The sequence below is a fragment of the Ixodes scapularis genome, unplaced genomic scaffold (genome assembly GCF_016920785.2).
Source record: "Ixodes scapularis isolate PalLabHiFi unplaced genomic scaffold, ASM1692078v2 PGA_scaffold13__105_contigs__length_92229423, whole genome shotgun sequence".
NCBI lineage: Eukaryota > Metazoa > Arthropoda > Arachnida > Ixodida > Ixodidae > Ixodes > Ixodes scapularis.
The window spans coordinates 73,909,426-73,928,161 of record NW_024609839.1 but is presented as its reverse complement, the minus strand read 5'-3'; the positions used below and the strand labels follow the sequence as shown (position 1 = coordinate 73,928,161).

Here is an 18,736-nt window from a genome sequence, read left to right as displayed (position 1 = left end):
CGTGTTTCGTCAGTCGGAGACTGCTTCCGTTTATTATATTATATAACTAGTCAGGGCCTAAAGCTGTGATATTTACTACTAAGCTGATCATTGTAAAACAAATTATAATATGTGCAGTTTGGTTTTTATTTATTTATAGTGGGTGCAATTTAACTGAATCATTGCAAAATATGTCATCTCATTGGCATTTCAGTTACATGTTGAAAGGCTCCCAGATGGTCTAGCTTGACCATGATTTGTTTAATCCAGCGAACAATGTGCCCTTTGTTTGTCCAGCGCTTAAAACAATTATTTAATTTTTCTAAGAATATCTGCTCCAAAAGCCACTTTTGCTGCTCCAAAACACTGTTTTGGCTGCTCCAAAAGCCACTGTTGCTGCTCCAAAACACTGTCGTGGCTGCTCCAAAGGCCACTTTTGCTGCTACAAAACACTGTTTTGGCTGCTCCGAAAGACGCTCCAAAATGGTTTAGGCCAATCACATCACTGGTGGAGTTTGCCGATAATTTCATCCGCTCATCAGTTTCTCTTCGAACTGCTCCGGACATCGCAAGAACAGTGGCAATTAGGGTGTTCGCAGAACCCATGAGACCAGCTCGTGGAACCCCTGTGTTCCCCGGAACCCAGTTTGAGAACCCCTGATTGTAGACCATACACATTTATTTTCATATCTAAAATGTTTGCAATATTTCTTTAGTATTAATGTATTTATTTTTGCAGATAATATGTCCATTGTATCAGCATCTTCTCTGCCAAGCGAATCTTGCGCATTGTTCAGAGAAAGCACCCTCTCACCGGTGCGATTTTTTTCGTCTAGCCGCATCTTTTATCTATTCGGGGTTCAAAAAAGCCGAAGCGGGACAAAACACCGTCCCACAAACACACTTGCGAGACAGCGGGACCACGGACGGAAAAGCGGGGCCCACCTAAATCAGGACGTTTGGTCACTTTACTGTAGAGATTGTCGCAGCTGTGTCTGGGAATCGTTGCTCGGCTCAACAAGCATGCTTGCGAAAGAAAATCCGACGTGGACGAAGCAGTTGGCGATCTTTCATCTTCGGGTCGCGGGTACACTTTCTCCTTCATGAGAAACTTGCTGAAACTGTCCTATATGCCTTGCTTGTCCTGCAAAATGGTGGACATTGTTCAACAGCCGATGCCGGAATGCCGAATTCTTGGGTAATTTCAGACTTGGGCCGGCCACTTTTCTCAACCTCGCAGATCTAAGCGACTTTGGGTATACACTCTCAATCTCCCATATGACGCACGTGTGCATGTAGTACGCCGCAGGTGTGCGCGTCGGGGGCTCCCAAAGGGATGATCTCCTCCGGGCTCTATCGGTCCCTTGACCTAATTCCGACAAGAGTCGGGGCAGCATCGGCTGCGGGCGCCATGAGTAACAGTAGGGAGTTGTAGTAGATCGTTTTTCTCCTCCGCTACGGTATACCCGAAGAAAACGCCGTAGCTGTGCATGCGCGCCGCCAGCCTTCTCTGCATAGTTCAAGGTCCTGTGGCGGTTTACGGAGCGCTAACCGGGTGCTTAGCGAGCTGCGGGAACGGTCTACTACAATTCCCTATTGCAACAATGACGCTGCTCCCACTACTCTCTGTCTACGTCCCCGCGTCAGTGCATTGGCATTGGAAGCGGCACTGGGCCAGCTCTGCGTGCTCTGGCCTCCGTCACCCTATTTCTTCGTTTACCCAGTCTGGTGTTTGCCTCGGTGGAGAGGGGGGAGGGAACGCAAGGGTCCCGTGCGCCTTCGTGTAGGCTTGCCTGCTTTCGGCGCTGCGGCCTTCGTAATAAGCGTGGTCGGCCGCCGATACGCTTAGAATGATCCGGTTAAAAATGCTTGCATTTCGGTTGGGACCACGTTCAACTTCAATAAAAGTGACAATTCGAAAAAGTGATTGTGTTATAACGAGGGATTACGGTATATGTTTTGTATTGCTTTGCCTACATCTTTAAGTAAACTTCTTGGAGTGTGCCCAAACCTCATAATGCTGCATTATAGGAGCAATAATATGTAACTTGTATGGGCCTGTCTGTGAGGTTAGTATACCATACAATGTCAAGTTGTCTCTTGCGATTGAGATGATGAGCATCTGGTTTGACGGCATAGTCTGTACTGGTCACTGTCGCTATACAATCAAACTCTTTGTTCTGGTGTTGCGACGACTGCCATTAACAGTCTTGTTGATGAGGGTAACATCCAGCCTTGCTCCCTTCGAAGTGACAGTGTGGAGCTTTTGCTAACACCAGTACCCTGTTTGCAGGTTTGTCCCGAACTGAAGCAGCAAGCACTGCCGTCTGCCAACAAGCCACGTTTCCGCAACTACAACCAGCCCTTCCTGGACAAGACACAGCCTATCCTACAGCGATTTCTCGATGTGAGCTCTTAGTCATGTCACTGGCACTGATGCTGTTATTGTTTCGTTAACAAGCAGACAAAAACACTTTTGCAAAACTTAAGTTAAACCTTAACCTATCCTAAGCTACATAAATTAATTTTATGTAGTACACCTAGCCTGACATGTTTTAGCCTAACCTAACTTCAGCCTGAAACATTGACTTCCATGAAGAGGAAAGCATTCTGTTTTGTTTCCTGTGAACAGCAGTCCACAAGCACCAAGACTTGCAAGAGTATCTGTCCGATTGTCAAATGCATCCGATAAGCGGCGAAGTATTGAGACAAAAATCAGTTTGTTTTGCTTGTGACGTTGTTTGAAGCCCTTCCAAGCTGTGGTCTTATTCCTTTGACATGACACTTTGAGAGGTACAGTAAAACCTCGTTATAACTGTCACGATCTTTCTGGAACGTGGACGAAGGGGGCCGAAGCACCCGCCGAGAAGAGACGACACGCAGCCTGGTTGAGGGTGGACGATGACTGACCGGAGCGGCGTGCGCTCAACGGCGTTTATTGATGTGGTGATCAATGTTGCCCGCCGAGCCAGGCGGCTGCAGACGGGCGGACTGGAGGGGGGCGCCACTAACTTGTCACACTCCTCCCCCCCAGTTTGTTTGTTAATAAACAAAACTAAACACAATGCGCACGGCCGACACCATCTTGGCGTCTGGCCACGCAAAGTCCCGGCCTGTCGACGATGAAGGTCACCCCGGCGAGTAGCGGTCAGGTGGCCTCCTCTGCCGTGCACTCCGCCTGGGCACTGGTGTCGACGGGCCAGGTGTGGCAACGCCGGGCGCTGCCTGAACTGGTCGCGCTCCACCGGGTGGAGCTACAGGGACCGGATCTGGTTGTGGCACCGCTGCAACTGGTGCCACAGGAGTGGCGACGCTTGTCGCCTCCGGGGTGGGTGGCGCTCCGCTGGCCACGACTGGTGCTGTTGGGCCCCCTGCAGGCTGGTCCTCTGAAGCGACGACCGAGGGTGGAAGCCAGGTCCCGAGGCGAGGCCTGACATGGTCGGCGTGCCGGTGCCAGGTGGTCCCGTCGGGCATGCGGACGAGCAGCGATGAGGCACTCGCTGGTGAAACCACACGCCCGGCACACCAGGGTGGGCCAGGACGGAAGTTCCTGGCGTACACCGACGCTCCCGGCTCCGGCAAAGGCCCGGGACGGCACCCTCGGTCAGCAGCCAGCTTCTGCTTCAGCTGCTTCAGGAGCGCCGTGGACCGGAGGTCTGGATGCAAGACGTCCAGGGGGGTCTTGACCATCCGGCCCAGCAGAAGCTCGCAGGGGACACGGCCAGTGACCTCGTGAGGTGTGGTCTGGTATTGAAACAGTACCCGGGCCACCTGCGTTCGGAAATCCCCGGGCTGGCTCTTCTTGAGCTTGTCCTTGATGGTCTGGACCACTCGCTCGGCCACCATTTGAAGCGGGGTGGTACGGCGGAACCAGCATCCGGCGGATCCCATTTCTCTGCAGCCAGTCGAGGTACTCGGCGCTGGCGAAAGCGGGACCATTATCAGACACGATAATGTCCGGCAATCCCTGCGCCGCGAAGACCTGCCGCAGAGCCGCAATGGTCGCGCTTGCCGAGGGACTGGTGACTGGCAGTGCCTCCACCCACTTGGAGAAGGCGTCCACTACCACCAGGAAGTAGTGGCCCTTGAAGGGTCCCGCATAGTCCACGTGCAAGCGGGACCACGGCCTCTGTGGGAACGGCCAGGGGGTGATCTCCACGTGGCGCGAGGCTCGCTGGTTCTCCTGGCAGACCTGGCAGCCTTGCACCTGGTGCACGATGTCCTGGTCCAAGCCAGGCCACCAAACGTGCGACCGTGCCACCATCTTGGTCTTTTCGATGCCAGGATGCCCCGCGTGCAGCAGCTGCAGCACCTTGGCCCGCAGACTTTGTGGAATCACCACCCTGGAACCCCACAGGAGGCAGCCTTGCTCCAAGCTCAGCTCGGCGGTCTTGTGGCTGAACGCCTGGTGACGCAGCTCCTCCCCTCGGGAAACCGCCTTGACCACCTGGGACAGGACCGGGTCCCGACTGGTCGCCTGCGCCACCGCAGTCCTGGTGAGCACCCCCGGGTAGGCCCGCTCCAGCAGGAACACATCAGCTGGCTCTGGAACGGCAGCAGGCACCTCCGGCAGGGGCAGGCGGCTCAGGGCGTCAGCAGGTCCCAGGTCCTTCCCAGGGCGGTAGACCAGCTTGTACCTGTAGGCTGCCAGCGTCAAGGCCCAGCGTACCACTCGAGGCGAGGCTTGCACTGGAACTGCCTTGTCAGGTCCCAGCAGCCCCAGCAGCGGCTTGTGGTCCGTGACTGCCTCGAACTGCCGGCCCCACAGGTACTGGTGGAAGCGCTGGACCCCGAAGATGAGGGCCAAGCCTTCCTTGTCGAGCTGGCTGTAGCGTTGCTCCGCCGCATGAAGCCGACGAGAAGCAAACGCCACAGGGTGTTCCTGACCATCCTGACCCCGGTGCGACAGGACGGCTCCTACCCCGTACGGCGACGCATCCACGGTGAGGACCACAGGCTTGGCCGGATCGAAGTGCACAAGCACTGGAGCCTTAACGACCAGCTCCTTGCTGCGCTGGAAGGCCAAGTCCTGCTCCTTCTTCCAGGCCCACTGCTGCCCATCACGAAGCAGGCGATGCAGCGGCTCTAGATGCGTCGACAGGTTGGGCAGGAACCTCCTGTAGAAGTTGATGAGGCCGAGGTAGCTCTGAAGCTCCTTCTTGCTCTTGGGCTTCGGCGCCTTGAGCACGGCCTCAATCTTGCGGGGTGCCGGGGCCAGGCCAGCCTGGGAGATGATGTGTCCCAGGTACTCCACGCTGGGGGTCAGGAACACGCACTTGTCAAGCCTCAGCTTGAGACCGGCGTCCTGTAGTAGTGTCAGGACTTTGCGCAGGTTCTGCAGGTGGTCCCCGTCGTCGGTACCGGTAACCAGGATGTCGTCCAAGTACACCGCCACGTGCCTCATGCCCCTGAAGAGGTTGTCCATCTCTCTCTGGAAGATGGCTGGGGCTGAGGCCACGCCGAACGGTAGGCGTGTGTACTGGAAGAGTCCCATGGTAGTCGAAATGGTGACATACTTCCGGGCGGCATCCTGGAGCACCAGCTGCTGGTAGGCATCTCGGAGGTCGAGCTTGGTGAACTTCTGTCCCCCGGACAGAGCCGACCAGAGATCTTCTACCCGAGGCAGCGGGTACTTCTCGACGGTAGCGACGGGGTTTATGGTGACCTTGAAGTCCCCGCAGATCCTGACGCGGCCGTCTCGCTTGAGGACTGGAACAATCGGTGCAGCCCACTCGGAAGTCTTGACGGGCACCAGGATACCCTCTCGCTGCAGCCGTTGCAGCTCCTGGGTGACCCCGTCCTTCAGGGCGAACGGCAGCGGGCGCGGCTTGAAAAACCGAGGCCGGGTTCCCTCGGGTATGTGGATGCCGACCGTCGTGCCGGCGAAGGTGCCCACCCCCGGCTGGAACAGGGACTGGAAGTCGGTCAGGAGGCTCGGGACGTCTTGCACCACGTGCAGCGCAGCTTCTTGGTACTCCGGCAGCCGAACACCCAGCGAGTGAATCCAGTTTCGGCCCAGCAGCGTCGGCGACGACCCCTTGGTTAAGTAAAGGGGAAGGATTGCCTCCCTGTCGCCAAGGCGAACGCTGACTTGGGCCCGACCCTGGACCTGGGAAAGCTGCCCGGAGTAGCTGCGCAGCATGACGTCAGACGCCTCGATGGACACGCCGGGGAAGGTCCGCTTGAACAGCTTCCCGGGCATGACCGACACGCTGGCCCCCGTGTCCAGCTCCATGGTGATGGGGTGGCCGCAGATCTCAACAGACACCAAGTAAGGTGGCACAGACGAAAGTTTATTCAAATGCCACACGTCGAAGATCTGCGGCTCGTCGGCCACGACGTGGACCCTAGCTGACGACGAACCCGGGCCTGGTGCCGCTCGTCCCCGCCGCGTTTTCTTGCGACGACCACCCTGGCCGCGGGCTTGGCTGGAACCCGGGCTTGAACCAGGCTGCTGCTGCTGCTGGCCGCCGCTCGTCCTCCCCCCTCGGCAGACACGTGCGAGGTGCCCAGTTCTCCCGCACGTGAAGCATTGTGCTTGGACGAACTGGCACTGTGAGGGGGAGTGGGCAGCACCGCAGCGGCTGCAGGCACCGTTCCTTGTCGCCATCTTGTTCACCGCCGCTTCCGTCGACGGTGAGCCGGCCGCACGCGCTATCTCGCTGGCGTCTTTCGCTGCTGCTTCCATCGCCAGCGCTGCCTTCACCGCGTCGTCCAGCGAGGGGTCGGGGAGCTCCAGGAGTCGCGTCTGCATGGCAGGGTTGTTGATGCCGCAGACGAACCGGTCCCGGAGTAGCGAGTCCAACTGGTCGCCGAAGGCGCAGGTGCTCGCTAACCCTCGTAGCGCAGCGACGAACTGCCCGAGGGTCTCCCCGTCCTGGCGGCTCCGGTTGTTGAAGCGGAACCGCTCCATAAGCGTGGACGGCGCCGGGCTGAAGTGCGAGCGCAGCGTGGCGAGCAGCTCACCCAGCGTTTTGACGTGCGGCGTGGCCGGCTTGAGGAGGTCGAGAAGGAGGCTGAAGACTCGGGTCCCGCAGCTGGCCAGGAAGATGTCCCGTTGTTTCTCCTCCGGCGTGTCGTTCGCCCGGAAGAACACGTGGACTTGTTCTTCGTAGACCGGCCAGGCGGACCCATCTCCCTCGAATGGCTCGAGCCTCCCGTACAGCGGCATGGCGACAGGAGCGGGGTGCGGTGTTCCGACTCTCTCGGCGGCGGGGGCCGAACCGTGCACGTTGGTGGCCTCCAGTGCCACGGTTCCTCGTCGCCAGTGTCACGAACTTTCTGGAACATGGACGAAGGGGGCCGAAGCACCCGCCGAGAAGAGACGACACGCAGCCTGGTTGAGGGTGGACGATGACTGACCGGAGCGGCGTGCGCTCAACGGCGTTTATTGATGTGGTGATCAATGTTGCCCGCCGAGCCAGGCGGCTGCAGACGGGCGGACTGGAGGGGGGCGCCACTAACTTGTCACAATAACAAAACGGGATATAACAAACTAATGGATATAACAAAGCAATCATAATTCCCCTTGCTTGCTAATAGTGGGAAGAAATGGACATTGGCTATAACAAACTAATGGTTATAACGAAATAATTACGACCACTCCTTCAACTTTGTTATAACAAGGTTTTACTGTACAATCATCTCAAAATTTTCTTGCACTAATTTGTCTGTCCAAAGTGAAGTCTCCGTCCATTTTGAGACAACACTATGGCAACTCTTAGCCGTCATTTCTTCAGACAATGCCAAGAAACTGGCTTACTTTAGATCTCAAGGGAAAGCTTTGGACAGAATTGAAAAAAAAGTAATGTGCATCGAATTGCAAAATAAAGCGCAGATTTCTCATTCCAGTACATTATTATCTTGCTTATGTAATTGACCAAGGTAGCTTCTTTCTTTTTTTGTGATTTCCATTAAAAGAGTGCTATCAAAGAAGTTAGGGAAAGTAATATGCAGAGCCAGGGATTGCATTCTGTGCTTGACTTTACTTGTGTTGTCAGGCTGACCTTTTTCGCTATTAATCGGAGATCATAGTAGTTGTTGCAACGTGCGAGGCCGCTTATACTGACGTTTGTGCTTCTGGGTGTTTCAGTTTGTGATGAAGGAGGAGCGACTGAACAAGAGCGATGCCCTCTACAGCTTCTTCAGCCAGGGGCCTGACCCACTGGAGCAGGACCTGCCTGCTGCAAAGAAGGGCTTTCCGTTTCCTCTGCTTCAGTTTTTCCGCAAGTAAAAATATCCCCGCAGCGACTCTGTAGCAAGAATGCTGCATGGTAGAAGGAACTGTTAGTGCTCTGAGGTTCCACAATCATCTGCCCACGAAACGTGCATGAAAGAAGTCACCTCTTTTTGGGTTTCACAAAAAGAAAAATTTGGAACTCTTTTAGGTACTTTTCTAAGTGTCGTATTTATTTTCCCGATTATTTTTCGACAAGATTCCACTTCATTTGGTTCTTCTGCTAGGAGAGAATCCTTTAGGGCCTTTTAACCAGGTAGTAGATTTCCTTACTAGCATTGGCCTTTTACACCAAGCTAGTTTTACCCAGTTTTACATTACACTATTATGAAGCCGTTCCCAAAGTATAGTATTGAGTGTTAATTTAGTTTGGTGCAGATGGCCTCGTAGCTATTGCGCTCCCCCGAAATCATTAAGGGGCTTTTCTGGCATGTCACAGGGTCATGCGTGGTACAAAACCTGAGCAACGTTCAAAATCTGGTAGAAAAACGGCAATTTTAGATAAAAAAAAAATTTTTCAAAACTGTATTTGTTGTATAGCTTTTATCGATCGGAAGCGTGTCCAATAAAAAGATGTTTCGTGCGTTTTATTGCACAAGTTTCTGTCATCTACATCAACACAAATTCAAATAACGTGAAAAAAAAAAAAAAAAAAATTCGGAACTTTTACATGTGCTGAGTATACAGTGCAAACCACTTATAACGATAATGAAAAAACCCGAAAATTCAATTGTTACAACCAATTATTGTTTATCTTTATCTGGACTAGAAGCTGATTGTTTCTAGCCTAGAAACTCTAGAAACGAATTGTTATAAATCATTGTATATGGTACAGTCTAAGCTCATTATAACAGACCTTGATTTTGACCAAGATTTTGGTCTGTTGTAAGAGGAGTATGTTGTATGCAGATATGAAGTTGTGTCAGTAGTACATAGAGGAAAACCAACCGAACTTCACAAATGGGTATGTTATATCGAAATGTCTGTTGTAACCAGGTCTGTTGTGATGAGCTTAGACTGTATTGTTACAAGGGATTGTTCTGTATTGCTTTTATTGGTTCGAAGCTTGTCCAACCAAAGAAATGGGTTTCATATGTCATTCAAATTTGTTGTTTACACTAGCACAGATTGAAACGGCATGCAGATAATAGAGGCAGTGCACATCAAACGAAACTTGAGGATTGGTGCCATAAAATAAATGCATTCTGGCCCCTTGTTTATTCTCAGATACAAGGCTATGGCCCTACATACTTTGTTATACAATATGTTTGAATTTGTATTTCCTGGGAGGTGAAAGCTCTGCGAGCTTGAGGCAAGGATAATTATAACCTGAGCTCAGTGCATGGAGGTAGATTTCGGATTAAAAATGCTTTGTACTTTTTTTGCAGCCTGTCGGGCCCAACACTTTTTGACAGTAATGAGGAAGATGACGACCTGTTCTTCAGCGACCGAGACCTGTGAGTTGCTTTGGGTTACCCTATGCACAAGATTTGATCTTTAGCCTATAATTAGCTTAATCCCCTACAAGATAACCCACCCATGAAAGCTTAGAGGCAAATTTAGAGGGAAGTGGGGGCTGCCTCCCTCTCCTAAGTTTGAGAGAATGATGTCACATCTGTCTGTGATGTTACATTTGTCCATGATGTGATTTCTGTCCATGATATGATTTCTCTCCATGATATGATTTCTGTCCATGATATGATTTCTGTCCATGATATGATTTCTATCCATGATATGATTTCTGTCCATGATGTGTTTTCTCTCCATATGATTTCTGTCCATGATATGATTTCTGTCCATGATATGATTTCTGTCCATGATATGATTTTTGTCCATGATATGATTTCTGTCCATGTTATGATTTATGTCCATGTTATGATATCTGTCTGTGACATATAATCTTTTTTGAGAATATGCCCCCCCCCCCTCCCTCAACCAAACAAGAGTGATTCCTTTGTCATAAAATAAATTCCCACTTTCCCCAAACAATACACAAACCATATCCAGAAATCTACCCCTAACCCAGCCTAATTTTATGTCCAGTTTGCTGCTACTGGAAACACATGCTTTTGGACTATTTCTATGACATCGTGAATAATCTGAACTTCGACAGTGATAGTGGATGCCATGTTGATAACTTGAAGCGTAAATGGATGAACATAAAATATTTCCTTGTCTTTCAAATACACTACAACATTTGTAGCATGGTTGAGGGCGGCTGACATACTTTTGCGATTTTATGATAGGTATCAGCTGCCATCTGTGAGCAGCATGGCTAGAGAAGGGCATTGAGAATGCTTGGGTCTTCATGTAGTAGAAGAGTGTCTCAGTCGACCGGCCTTCCGCAGGCGAGAAGACAAGAAGGATGACGTAGCAGTGCCCCTGTACGCACTGGCGGACGAGCTGTTTGAGCTCCAAGGAGTGTTCAACTGGCTGCGCCGAGCTCTCATTTCCTTTGTGCAGACATCCTACGGCAAGACCATCAACAGGCAAGGAATTAATCCTGTTTTTTTCTTTTTTACTGCGATAAGTATGCTGTTGTGTAATAGGCTGCTTTGTTCACACTCATACTGTGTTTGGGTCGGTATGCTGCCAGAGGTAGCCAGGAAGATGTTGAATTCGACAGCAGTTTGTGTACTACTATGTTGTCAAGCCTAGCACACTTTCCACAGTGCTGTCAAGGCTACTTGTGTGAGTGCAAGTGAGTGAGCCTTAAGGTGAAGCCACACCAAGCATAGTGTTATACCATATTTTTATTTTTAATTACCTATTTAGTTTAATTTTATGAAAGGAGTGCGCAAGCGACAATGTAGTATGGGCGCAATTTTCTCGCAGGGAATTTCGCAGAACATTTTGGGGATGTCTTGAAGTTTTTTTTATTTTTGTAGCACATGCAAGCACGTTCTAGCTTTCTTTAAACATGAGGGACAGGTTTTGAGGTTGGGGTAATAAGGAAAGGACTGTAAAATAACTGTCCCCTGTCTGCTCCCACCGTGAGGCACTGCAGACTTAAAATATAAATGAATTGGATCCTTGGATCAAAAGTGAATTTCATATAAAAAGCCAATTGCAAATTAAAGGGATACTACAACGAAATTTCGGCGCTCATTTTTTGGTCTATATGTGTTCAAAAAAGCAGCATCACATCGAACATACCAATATCTTGTTAAAAAAGTCACGAAAAGGAATTTTAAAACGAATTAAACGATTAGCAAAGAGCACCTGGTGGATGTCGCTAACGCCTCGTTTGTAATGCCCGTCTAGGAACCTTGACAGCTAGTGACGGAGGTTGTCTCGTCTCTGGCCACGACGAGAGAAGAGGGGCAGGAGGAACTCCCCTCTTCCCAAGAATGTCTTTTGTGTGACGCAGAAGTCGCTATTGTCCCCCTACAAGATTACAGAACATTAACCCGTCACTCAAAATTCGTACAAAAGCAGCCGCTTCGGTGGCTGGAACGACTAGGCCATCCTCTCGACGTCAGCCTCGCCGCAGCTTTGCTTGTCCTGAGACGACCTACGTCACGATTGCGTTGGATGTCACGTGGTCTCCGCTGGGCCTTCTCCGAGCGCTTGCCAGAGTGGGCCGTTTATAACGAAAAATACAGCCACCAGGCTCAAAATACAAACGTGCGATTGTCATTTACGGATATTGTGGATCATATTCAACCTATTTTTGAACACGACGGAAATATTTCGAATTTTGCTGAAGTATCCCTTTAAACTATGGAAAAAATAAAACTGGGCCTCGCCAAAAGGACCCAGGAAGGATCGACGGGGAGAAAGGGCCCCGCAGAGCCCGACACCAGCCGAACCCCGTGAAGGGGTACAAAAGGGCAACACAAGTGGGTCGACGACGGTCGAAGGCATCCATGCACCAGACACCCGCCGCCGTTGTGATATTAGCTTTTCCCCTCCTCCCAAGGAGGACGACTACGGACTACTGACCAAATCTGGCTTTGCCTTGTACAGTCTCCACCAACGTGAAAGACCCACTCGAAACGTGTGGCTGAGACAGTGTCTGGCAAAACACGTTGGAGACGGTTCCATACCGCTCCGAGGGGAGCAAAGCTTAATAATTTAGCCAAATGAATCGATGCGCAGTCTTAATCTTTTCCTCCCCTCAGAGCGACGGGGAATTTCCCAAAGCATGAAGAATGTGCCCCCCCCCCCCTCCCTCCCAAGTGGGTCTTTTACATTGGTGGACACTATATTTATGTTTGGTTTTCACACGACGCAGGCAACTTCGGGAGTGGGTGTCCTGGGCAGTGTCTGAGCCCGTGCAGCTCCATCTGTTGGAGCAGCTGCGAGACTCCCTCTGGCCGGGGGGCAAGCTGGCACCGGCGATGCAGCCCCGGTCGGAGCAGGAGCAGAGTGCAGCACGCAAGCAGGCCAAGCTCCTGCTCCTCGCCAACCTGCCTGGTAAGGCACAAGGGTCACTGTTGCGCTTCTAAGTTGCTACGTTCTGTAGCGTCCTTCCTGGACGAGAGTGGAGGTTGCTGATTCGTTGCAAGTGGCCATATGGGCCCAACAAACGAACCTACCTCGTAATGCACAAGAGTCACCGTTCCGCCTCTGGGGTGCTGTGTCTTGTAGTATCCTGTGCGAACAAGAGTGGAGTTTACTGATTTGTTGTTGCTCGTGGCCATACTGGCCCTAGCAAGGCCTGTAGGGCTGGGGTGAACATATATTTTCTAGTGTATTCCACTGTGCAACAACTGTGCAGATTATGCACTTTTTTTTTTTTTTTGAAGTATGGACATTAAAAATCTGAACCTAGAAAAAAAAAGTTTTTTTCTACCTGGTTAGGACAGGCATGTCTCAAATAAATGTTTGTCAAAAAAACAAATATTTTTGCCGCATATTTCTGCTAGAATGCAAATTTTTGGAATAGCAGGCGAAACCGAAATTGTATCCTTGTGGGATGATGATAGCGTTTGTACCCAACTAGTGTGCGCTCTGAGGTCCAGCGAACTCGATGTGCACACTAGTTGGGTACAAACGCTATCATCATTCCACAGGGGTACAATCTCGGTTTTGCCCACAAATCGAAGAATTCATATTGTAACATAAGTATATTGGACAAAAAAAACTTCTTTTTGGCGTACATTGATTAACCAGGTAGAAAAAAAATTGTTTTTTTTCCTAGGTTCAGTGTCCCTTTAATTGTGCAAGATGTATAGATGCTTTACACACGTGCCAAATTACAGCCGCCATTACTGACCTTCTCTTGTCTTACCGAGATGCAGAGCAACTGAAACGGTAGTTGACGATCCCCTACAAAGGTCATTGCTTTAGAAAAGGACACAGTTGCATCTAATGTGGCAGTAACCTGGCCTACTATGGTAATGATGAAGTGAAATAAACGAAATAAGAGGAAACAAAAACTGAAGGTCAGTTATGGCGGCGTCCATGCACAGCGGCTGCAAAGCGTCTATAGGCCATATCGGCATTTACAACAAAGGAGGAATGGCAGAGTGCCCACAGATGGCTTGCTCTACCGTGCATATATTGCGATCACAATGCACTTGTGCGAGCCCATCAGTGCAGTTTCGCCGTGCCGATCACACAAAAAAGTATGACTTCTATATCAACTTTTTCATGATAATAGCTCCTTTTAAGGGTGTGCGACTTGGACTGGAAAATATGGTATTTTATGTGACCAACCACCCATAAAGTTGGAGAATGCATACCATATGTTGCCATTCTAAACACACCCTGCTCATACAAATGAAGGTTGGGAAATCAGGAGTTTGTAGACAGTTGTAAGTATGCTTAAAATGTAAGTGTTGGCTGTTACTTGGGTGACCAGTGACTTGAGTCACTAGGCAGGTTCTTGGCACAGTCAAAGCACTTGTTCTGTGAGCCAGACTGCAACCAGGACATGTATGCCTATAGACCGACACGCGGGCTTGACGTCACGGAGCTGCGGTGGCGCTGCGATCGCGCCGGAGCGGGGTGGTGTGGGCAAGAGCGCGCACGTTTCGCATGGGCGTCATAGCATTTCTGCATGCCGCGAAGCTGTGTTGCCGTTAATTGCACCGAAATGTACAAGAAAAGCAGCGGAGGGAGTTTCCACAAGTTCCCGGCTGACTCTGAAAGGCGCAGAAGGTGGATAATATCCGTGGATCAAAAAAAAAATGGTTGGCTCGCGCGAACGACCGTTTGTGTGGCAGACACTTTCTTGAAGGCAAGTGCGGCTTCCATTTCAGTCTCCGTCCCGAGGCTTGCTATGTGCAGGGAAACCGTCGTTTGATCGAGACCACCCGGATTTTGTTCCCATTGTGTGCGCGCACAAAGCATCGGCCATGCGCTCGTCGGATGCTCGCTACGTCCGTGCTACCCAACAGAAGGGGATCAGCGACAGAACGGCAGTGTTGTAGGCGTTCCCGAAAAAAGTAATGAAATACGTCGCTCGTTAATTACAAATAAAAGGTACGCGTTACTGAGCTACGTTACCTAAAAATAAAAGGAACGTGTTACCGCTACCGATAAATAGTAACGCATGTTACTTCTGCGTTACTTTTTTTAAATTATGATTTAACATATTTTACGGTTTTGAGGATACAGGCCATATATCAAGAAACATTATGTTCATGCAGAAACTAAACATAATTACTTTATCTCTTTTTACAGTTTCACCTAAATACTCACGAGAAAAAACGCAAAGAAAAACATGGCTTGACGCCTAAAACACGGAAAAAATTGAAGCGTAATTTCTTTAAGACTTGGGGAGTAGTAACGAGTTACGTAGTTACTTGGAAATGTTAACGTAAGTGCGTTACCCGTTAATGTGTTGAAAAAGTAACGAGTAGGTTGCTACGTTACTGAAAAAAGTAACGCGTTACCGGCGACGCCGTTACTTGTAACGTATTACTGCCAAGACTGCAGAATGGACAGAACGTTTATGCTTGTCATGCCTTGTGGTCATGAGGGTAGGCAAAATATCATACCTTGACTTGAAGACGCTGTGTGTATTTAATCAAGTAATGAATACACTTCCGCAGACCCAGTCTGCTGATCCCGCCGGCAGTACGGAAACCGACTCGAAGTTATCGTAGGCCTCGAGAGACTTGTACGCCTGCACCGTGTCGGCTGTGAACTGGCTTGGCGAAAAAACTAAATAAACGACGACGTGAAATGTCGACTTCGGTGGCAGCAACTTTACGTCGGAACTCCTGCAGGCCTTGTTTACGGCGTGCGGATCCTCGTAGGAAACGCCGTCCGCGCACAGTTTGTTTCGATACCGCTGCTGTTTAAGCTCGGGCAGCGAGCTCAAATAGTCGGGCATAGCATACGACATACGTTGTCAGAAATTACGACGCACAAATAAAGATACAAGCGTCCCTACAACGTCAACAACGAGCGCACGCCATAGAACACAATGGCGAAAACACGGAGAGCAGGGCTGCTTTTGCCCACATAGCTACCGCGCATGCGCGGCTTTCCGGCCGTGTTGGTAAACAGAGTCGCTCCACGTGTCGGTCTATACAGTGAAATCTCTTTAATTCAAACTAACATGCAGGTTCCGTCCTATCCATTTCTAGGATGAAAGCTCCCGGTAATTCAAACTTCGCATTATTCAAACAAAGTTTTGGTCCCTCTCGGGCTTAAATTAATGAGATTCCACTGTAATGTTTGAAGTTCTGTGGACAACTGATGTAGGTGGTCAGAAGATGGAAATTATTTACAGCAGCGAACATGTGTTTACCGCCGTGAATTTTCATTTAAAATGTGTCGAAAAAGAGCCATACATCCACCATTGAAAAAAGCTTGTTATACTTCGTCTTACTTTAAGTGCAAGCGAGGCCGAAACTATGAGCGCGAGCATGTGACCCTGAACAGTGCTTGCCCTGCATGAGCGCACGTGCTTGGCAGGGCCGCTGAAAGCCCGGAGTTTGCTCTTGTAGCTTCTGCTACACTCACACTTAAAATCAAATGGAGTAATAGCTCAGACACTGGCAGGCAACAAGAGAGGGCTGCTCACAGATGACTCTTGACACTATTCTCGACGCTATTGAGTGACTTGACACCTTTGTGTTTGCATAAAATTGAGGGATTCACATTGAAGCGCTTATTTGCGTGCAGATATCCTGAATGTGGTGGGGCAGCAGAATGCACGGAAAGGTGCTGCAAAGGCCTTCGACATCCTGCAGAATGTTCGCCTTAACAAGCAGCTGTTCTATGTGAGTTGTCTCTCTTGGAGCTGAGCTGCTGTATAACATAGTCATTTTACATTGAACTGTATTGAACTGTGCCTAGACAACTGGCACCTTGCACTTCTTGGGCCTTCCTTAGAGTACAACCTGGTTTTCTGATGTTTATATGAAATTTTATTTTCACTAAACTAGTATGTTTTTTCTTGGCACAGGCCTGCAATTTATGGATGCCAGCTTTTCAGGTTGTCACATGGTTTAGTGTTTTAGACTAAGGACGGTACTAACGGGCCAGGGAAGCGAATAGGACAGGTAAAGCTCTTAAAAGATGGAAACAACAGATGACGCTAAAGGACTGACTGGCTATCAATATATGCATTAATTAAAAATCATAGTAAGAGTGTTTGGCTCCTTATGTCTGATTTTCCTCTTTGTATTGAGAATTAAGATACTTGGATGTGCATTTAAAATCGGCAGTTTTTAGTTTATTAAAACATACAGGCTTAAAAAAATAATTTTTTTTCCCTCTCTAACAACCAGATTTTATAAGAACTACTTGTGTGGCTTATTAACAGTAAAAGAGTTGGCAGAGCTATACTCTCACATATATGCCTTTAATAGTGTTGCACAGAAATAGGTTTAGTACAAATAATGTGTTTACTAGTGGCGTAGTATTTGCTTGATTTGGTCCTGATCTTGATGTTACATCTTTTTGCTTCTTCTCTTGTCTCTAGTTGCACTTCTCTGCTTGCAGATCAACACACTTGCTCTCCAGTCTGTTTTGCTCACAAGTGTTGAGCACAAGTGCTCAAGTCTTAAGGCTTTTCCTCTTGTCCCTACTCACAGGATCTTTTGGGGGCCTTCCTCTTGGAATTTGCTCCAGAACTCAGACCCCACTGAGAGGACACTGCAACCAAGAACCTCACGTCTCTAGTCTTCTCAAAAGTAGTCTAACTTGCACTTAACAGCACCACTTGCAAAGTGCATCATCCCTAATTGAAGCAGGGTGTCAAGTCTTACAAAAAAATGTATGTAAAGCCTTGTGGCTTCATGTGCTGGAGTAGCCATATCAAAGACTGGCAAATTTTGTAGTGGTGCAGTTAACGTGTGAAAACAACCGTACCTACAGGGTCACAATGACCTTACGTCGTTATGCAGGGTCTTAGCACAAGTCAAAAAACTTCCAAGGTTACCGCATTCCATGTACATTTTGGTGGGGTGTTGTTACCTTATCTTTTGTGCCAAGCATCAAGTCACTGGTTGTGCTCGTATGCGAGTTAAAAGTTTGATTGCGACACAGTCTTCTGCTCAACAGTGGCAATGTTTGTACAAAGTTTTTGAAGAAACTGTGTTGTGCAGTGGTGGCTTGCAGTGTCATGCATGATGCATGGGTGGTCTTTCATGAAGAGAGCAAAAAATAATTAATCTATTGATATGTCTCTTAAATTCTTAATGTATTAAAATTAAATTAATTTATTTTTGTGTGGATTACTAATTGTAAATTTGTAGATGCCAGTGAGGCCATTTCTATACCATTTGCATCAAGGGGCATTTCACCAAAATGAAGAATTTGAGCCAACATTCTGGTAACGTTTTGGTTCTTTTAGGTCTTTACTTTGTACTGTGCTTGCTGATTGTATTCCTTTTTTTTTTGTGACAGTTCTTCAATTTTTTTGTGTTTTGGTGTTTTCAAGCACCATGTTTTACTTGTGTTTAACAAGTGTGATGCAACCATCTTTTATGTATTCAGAAACCCCTACTGTAATGCTCTCTGAGCGATGTAGATACTGTATAAATAAATAAATACCGTAAACAACTTTTTTTTCGGGGGCTCAATATTTCGCGATACACCGTAGAATACCGTGCATTTGCCCATTCCACATTAAGCTCCCATTACCAAATTTGTAAAATCTGAGAAAATACGCACAGTACATTTATGCGTAAAATTGATGACCGGACAAGCGCCCATCCCCCATTTTTTTTCGATTATCTCCAAAGTTTGAGTGGGAGCTTGTCCGATATTTTACGGTAGGTCAAAGCTGAAGTTTTGAAATAATGCGCGGGTTATAATTTTCACGATGCGGCGAGATCTCAATATGGATTCCAATGTGCTTACATTTGACCGGAATTGTTTGCAGGACCTATCTTTGGCGAATTGTAGGCGATTTGCGAAAATTAAGTCGTTTACAGTAAATAAATAAAAGATGAACTAGCGTGGTCAGGTCTCAGTGTGCTTACAGTTAACAATAATAATCCCTGGAAAAGAGGAACAAGGGAGACAAAGGTCAAACACAAACTCCATACACAGCTAGGTGACAAGTGCGAGACCGAAAAAAAATCTGCCTGGTCCTGGTGTCTAACCAGGGAC

The 18,736-nt window shown here is 48.8% G+C and overlaps 2 protein-coding genes across 3 annotated transcripts in view; both read left to right on the top strand.

Moving 5' to 3' along the window:
* LOC8051624 (sorting nexin-25) overlaps window positions 1–18,189 on the top strand; it is a 49,621-nt gene extending 31,432 nt beyond the window's left edge. For both annotated transcript variants that reach the window (XM_029970665.4, XM_029970651.2), the window contains exons 16-22: window positions 2,273–2,386; window positions 8,072–8,208; window positions 9,604–9,672; window positions 10,564–10,704; window positions 12,453–12,634; window positions 16,301–16,398; window positions 17,215–18,189. In XM_029970665.4, the coding sequence (XP_029826525.2) occupies window positions 2,273–2,386; window positions 8,072–8,208; window positions 9,604–9,672; window positions 10,564–10,704; window positions 12,453–12,634; window positions 16,301–16,398; window positions 17,215–17,268 (795 nt within the window). In that variant the 3' untranslated portion in view covers window positions 17,269–18,189. The remainder of the gene's footprint in view (window positions 1–2,272; window positions 2,387–8,071; window positions 8,209–9,603; window positions 9,673–10,563; window positions 10,705–12,452; window positions 12,635–16,300; window positions 16,399–17,214) is intronic.
* Window positions 1–18,736, top strand: part of LOC8051012 — a gene marked incomplete in the record, with an annotated part of 650,797 nt that overhangs the window by 434,982 nt on the left and 197,079 nt on the right.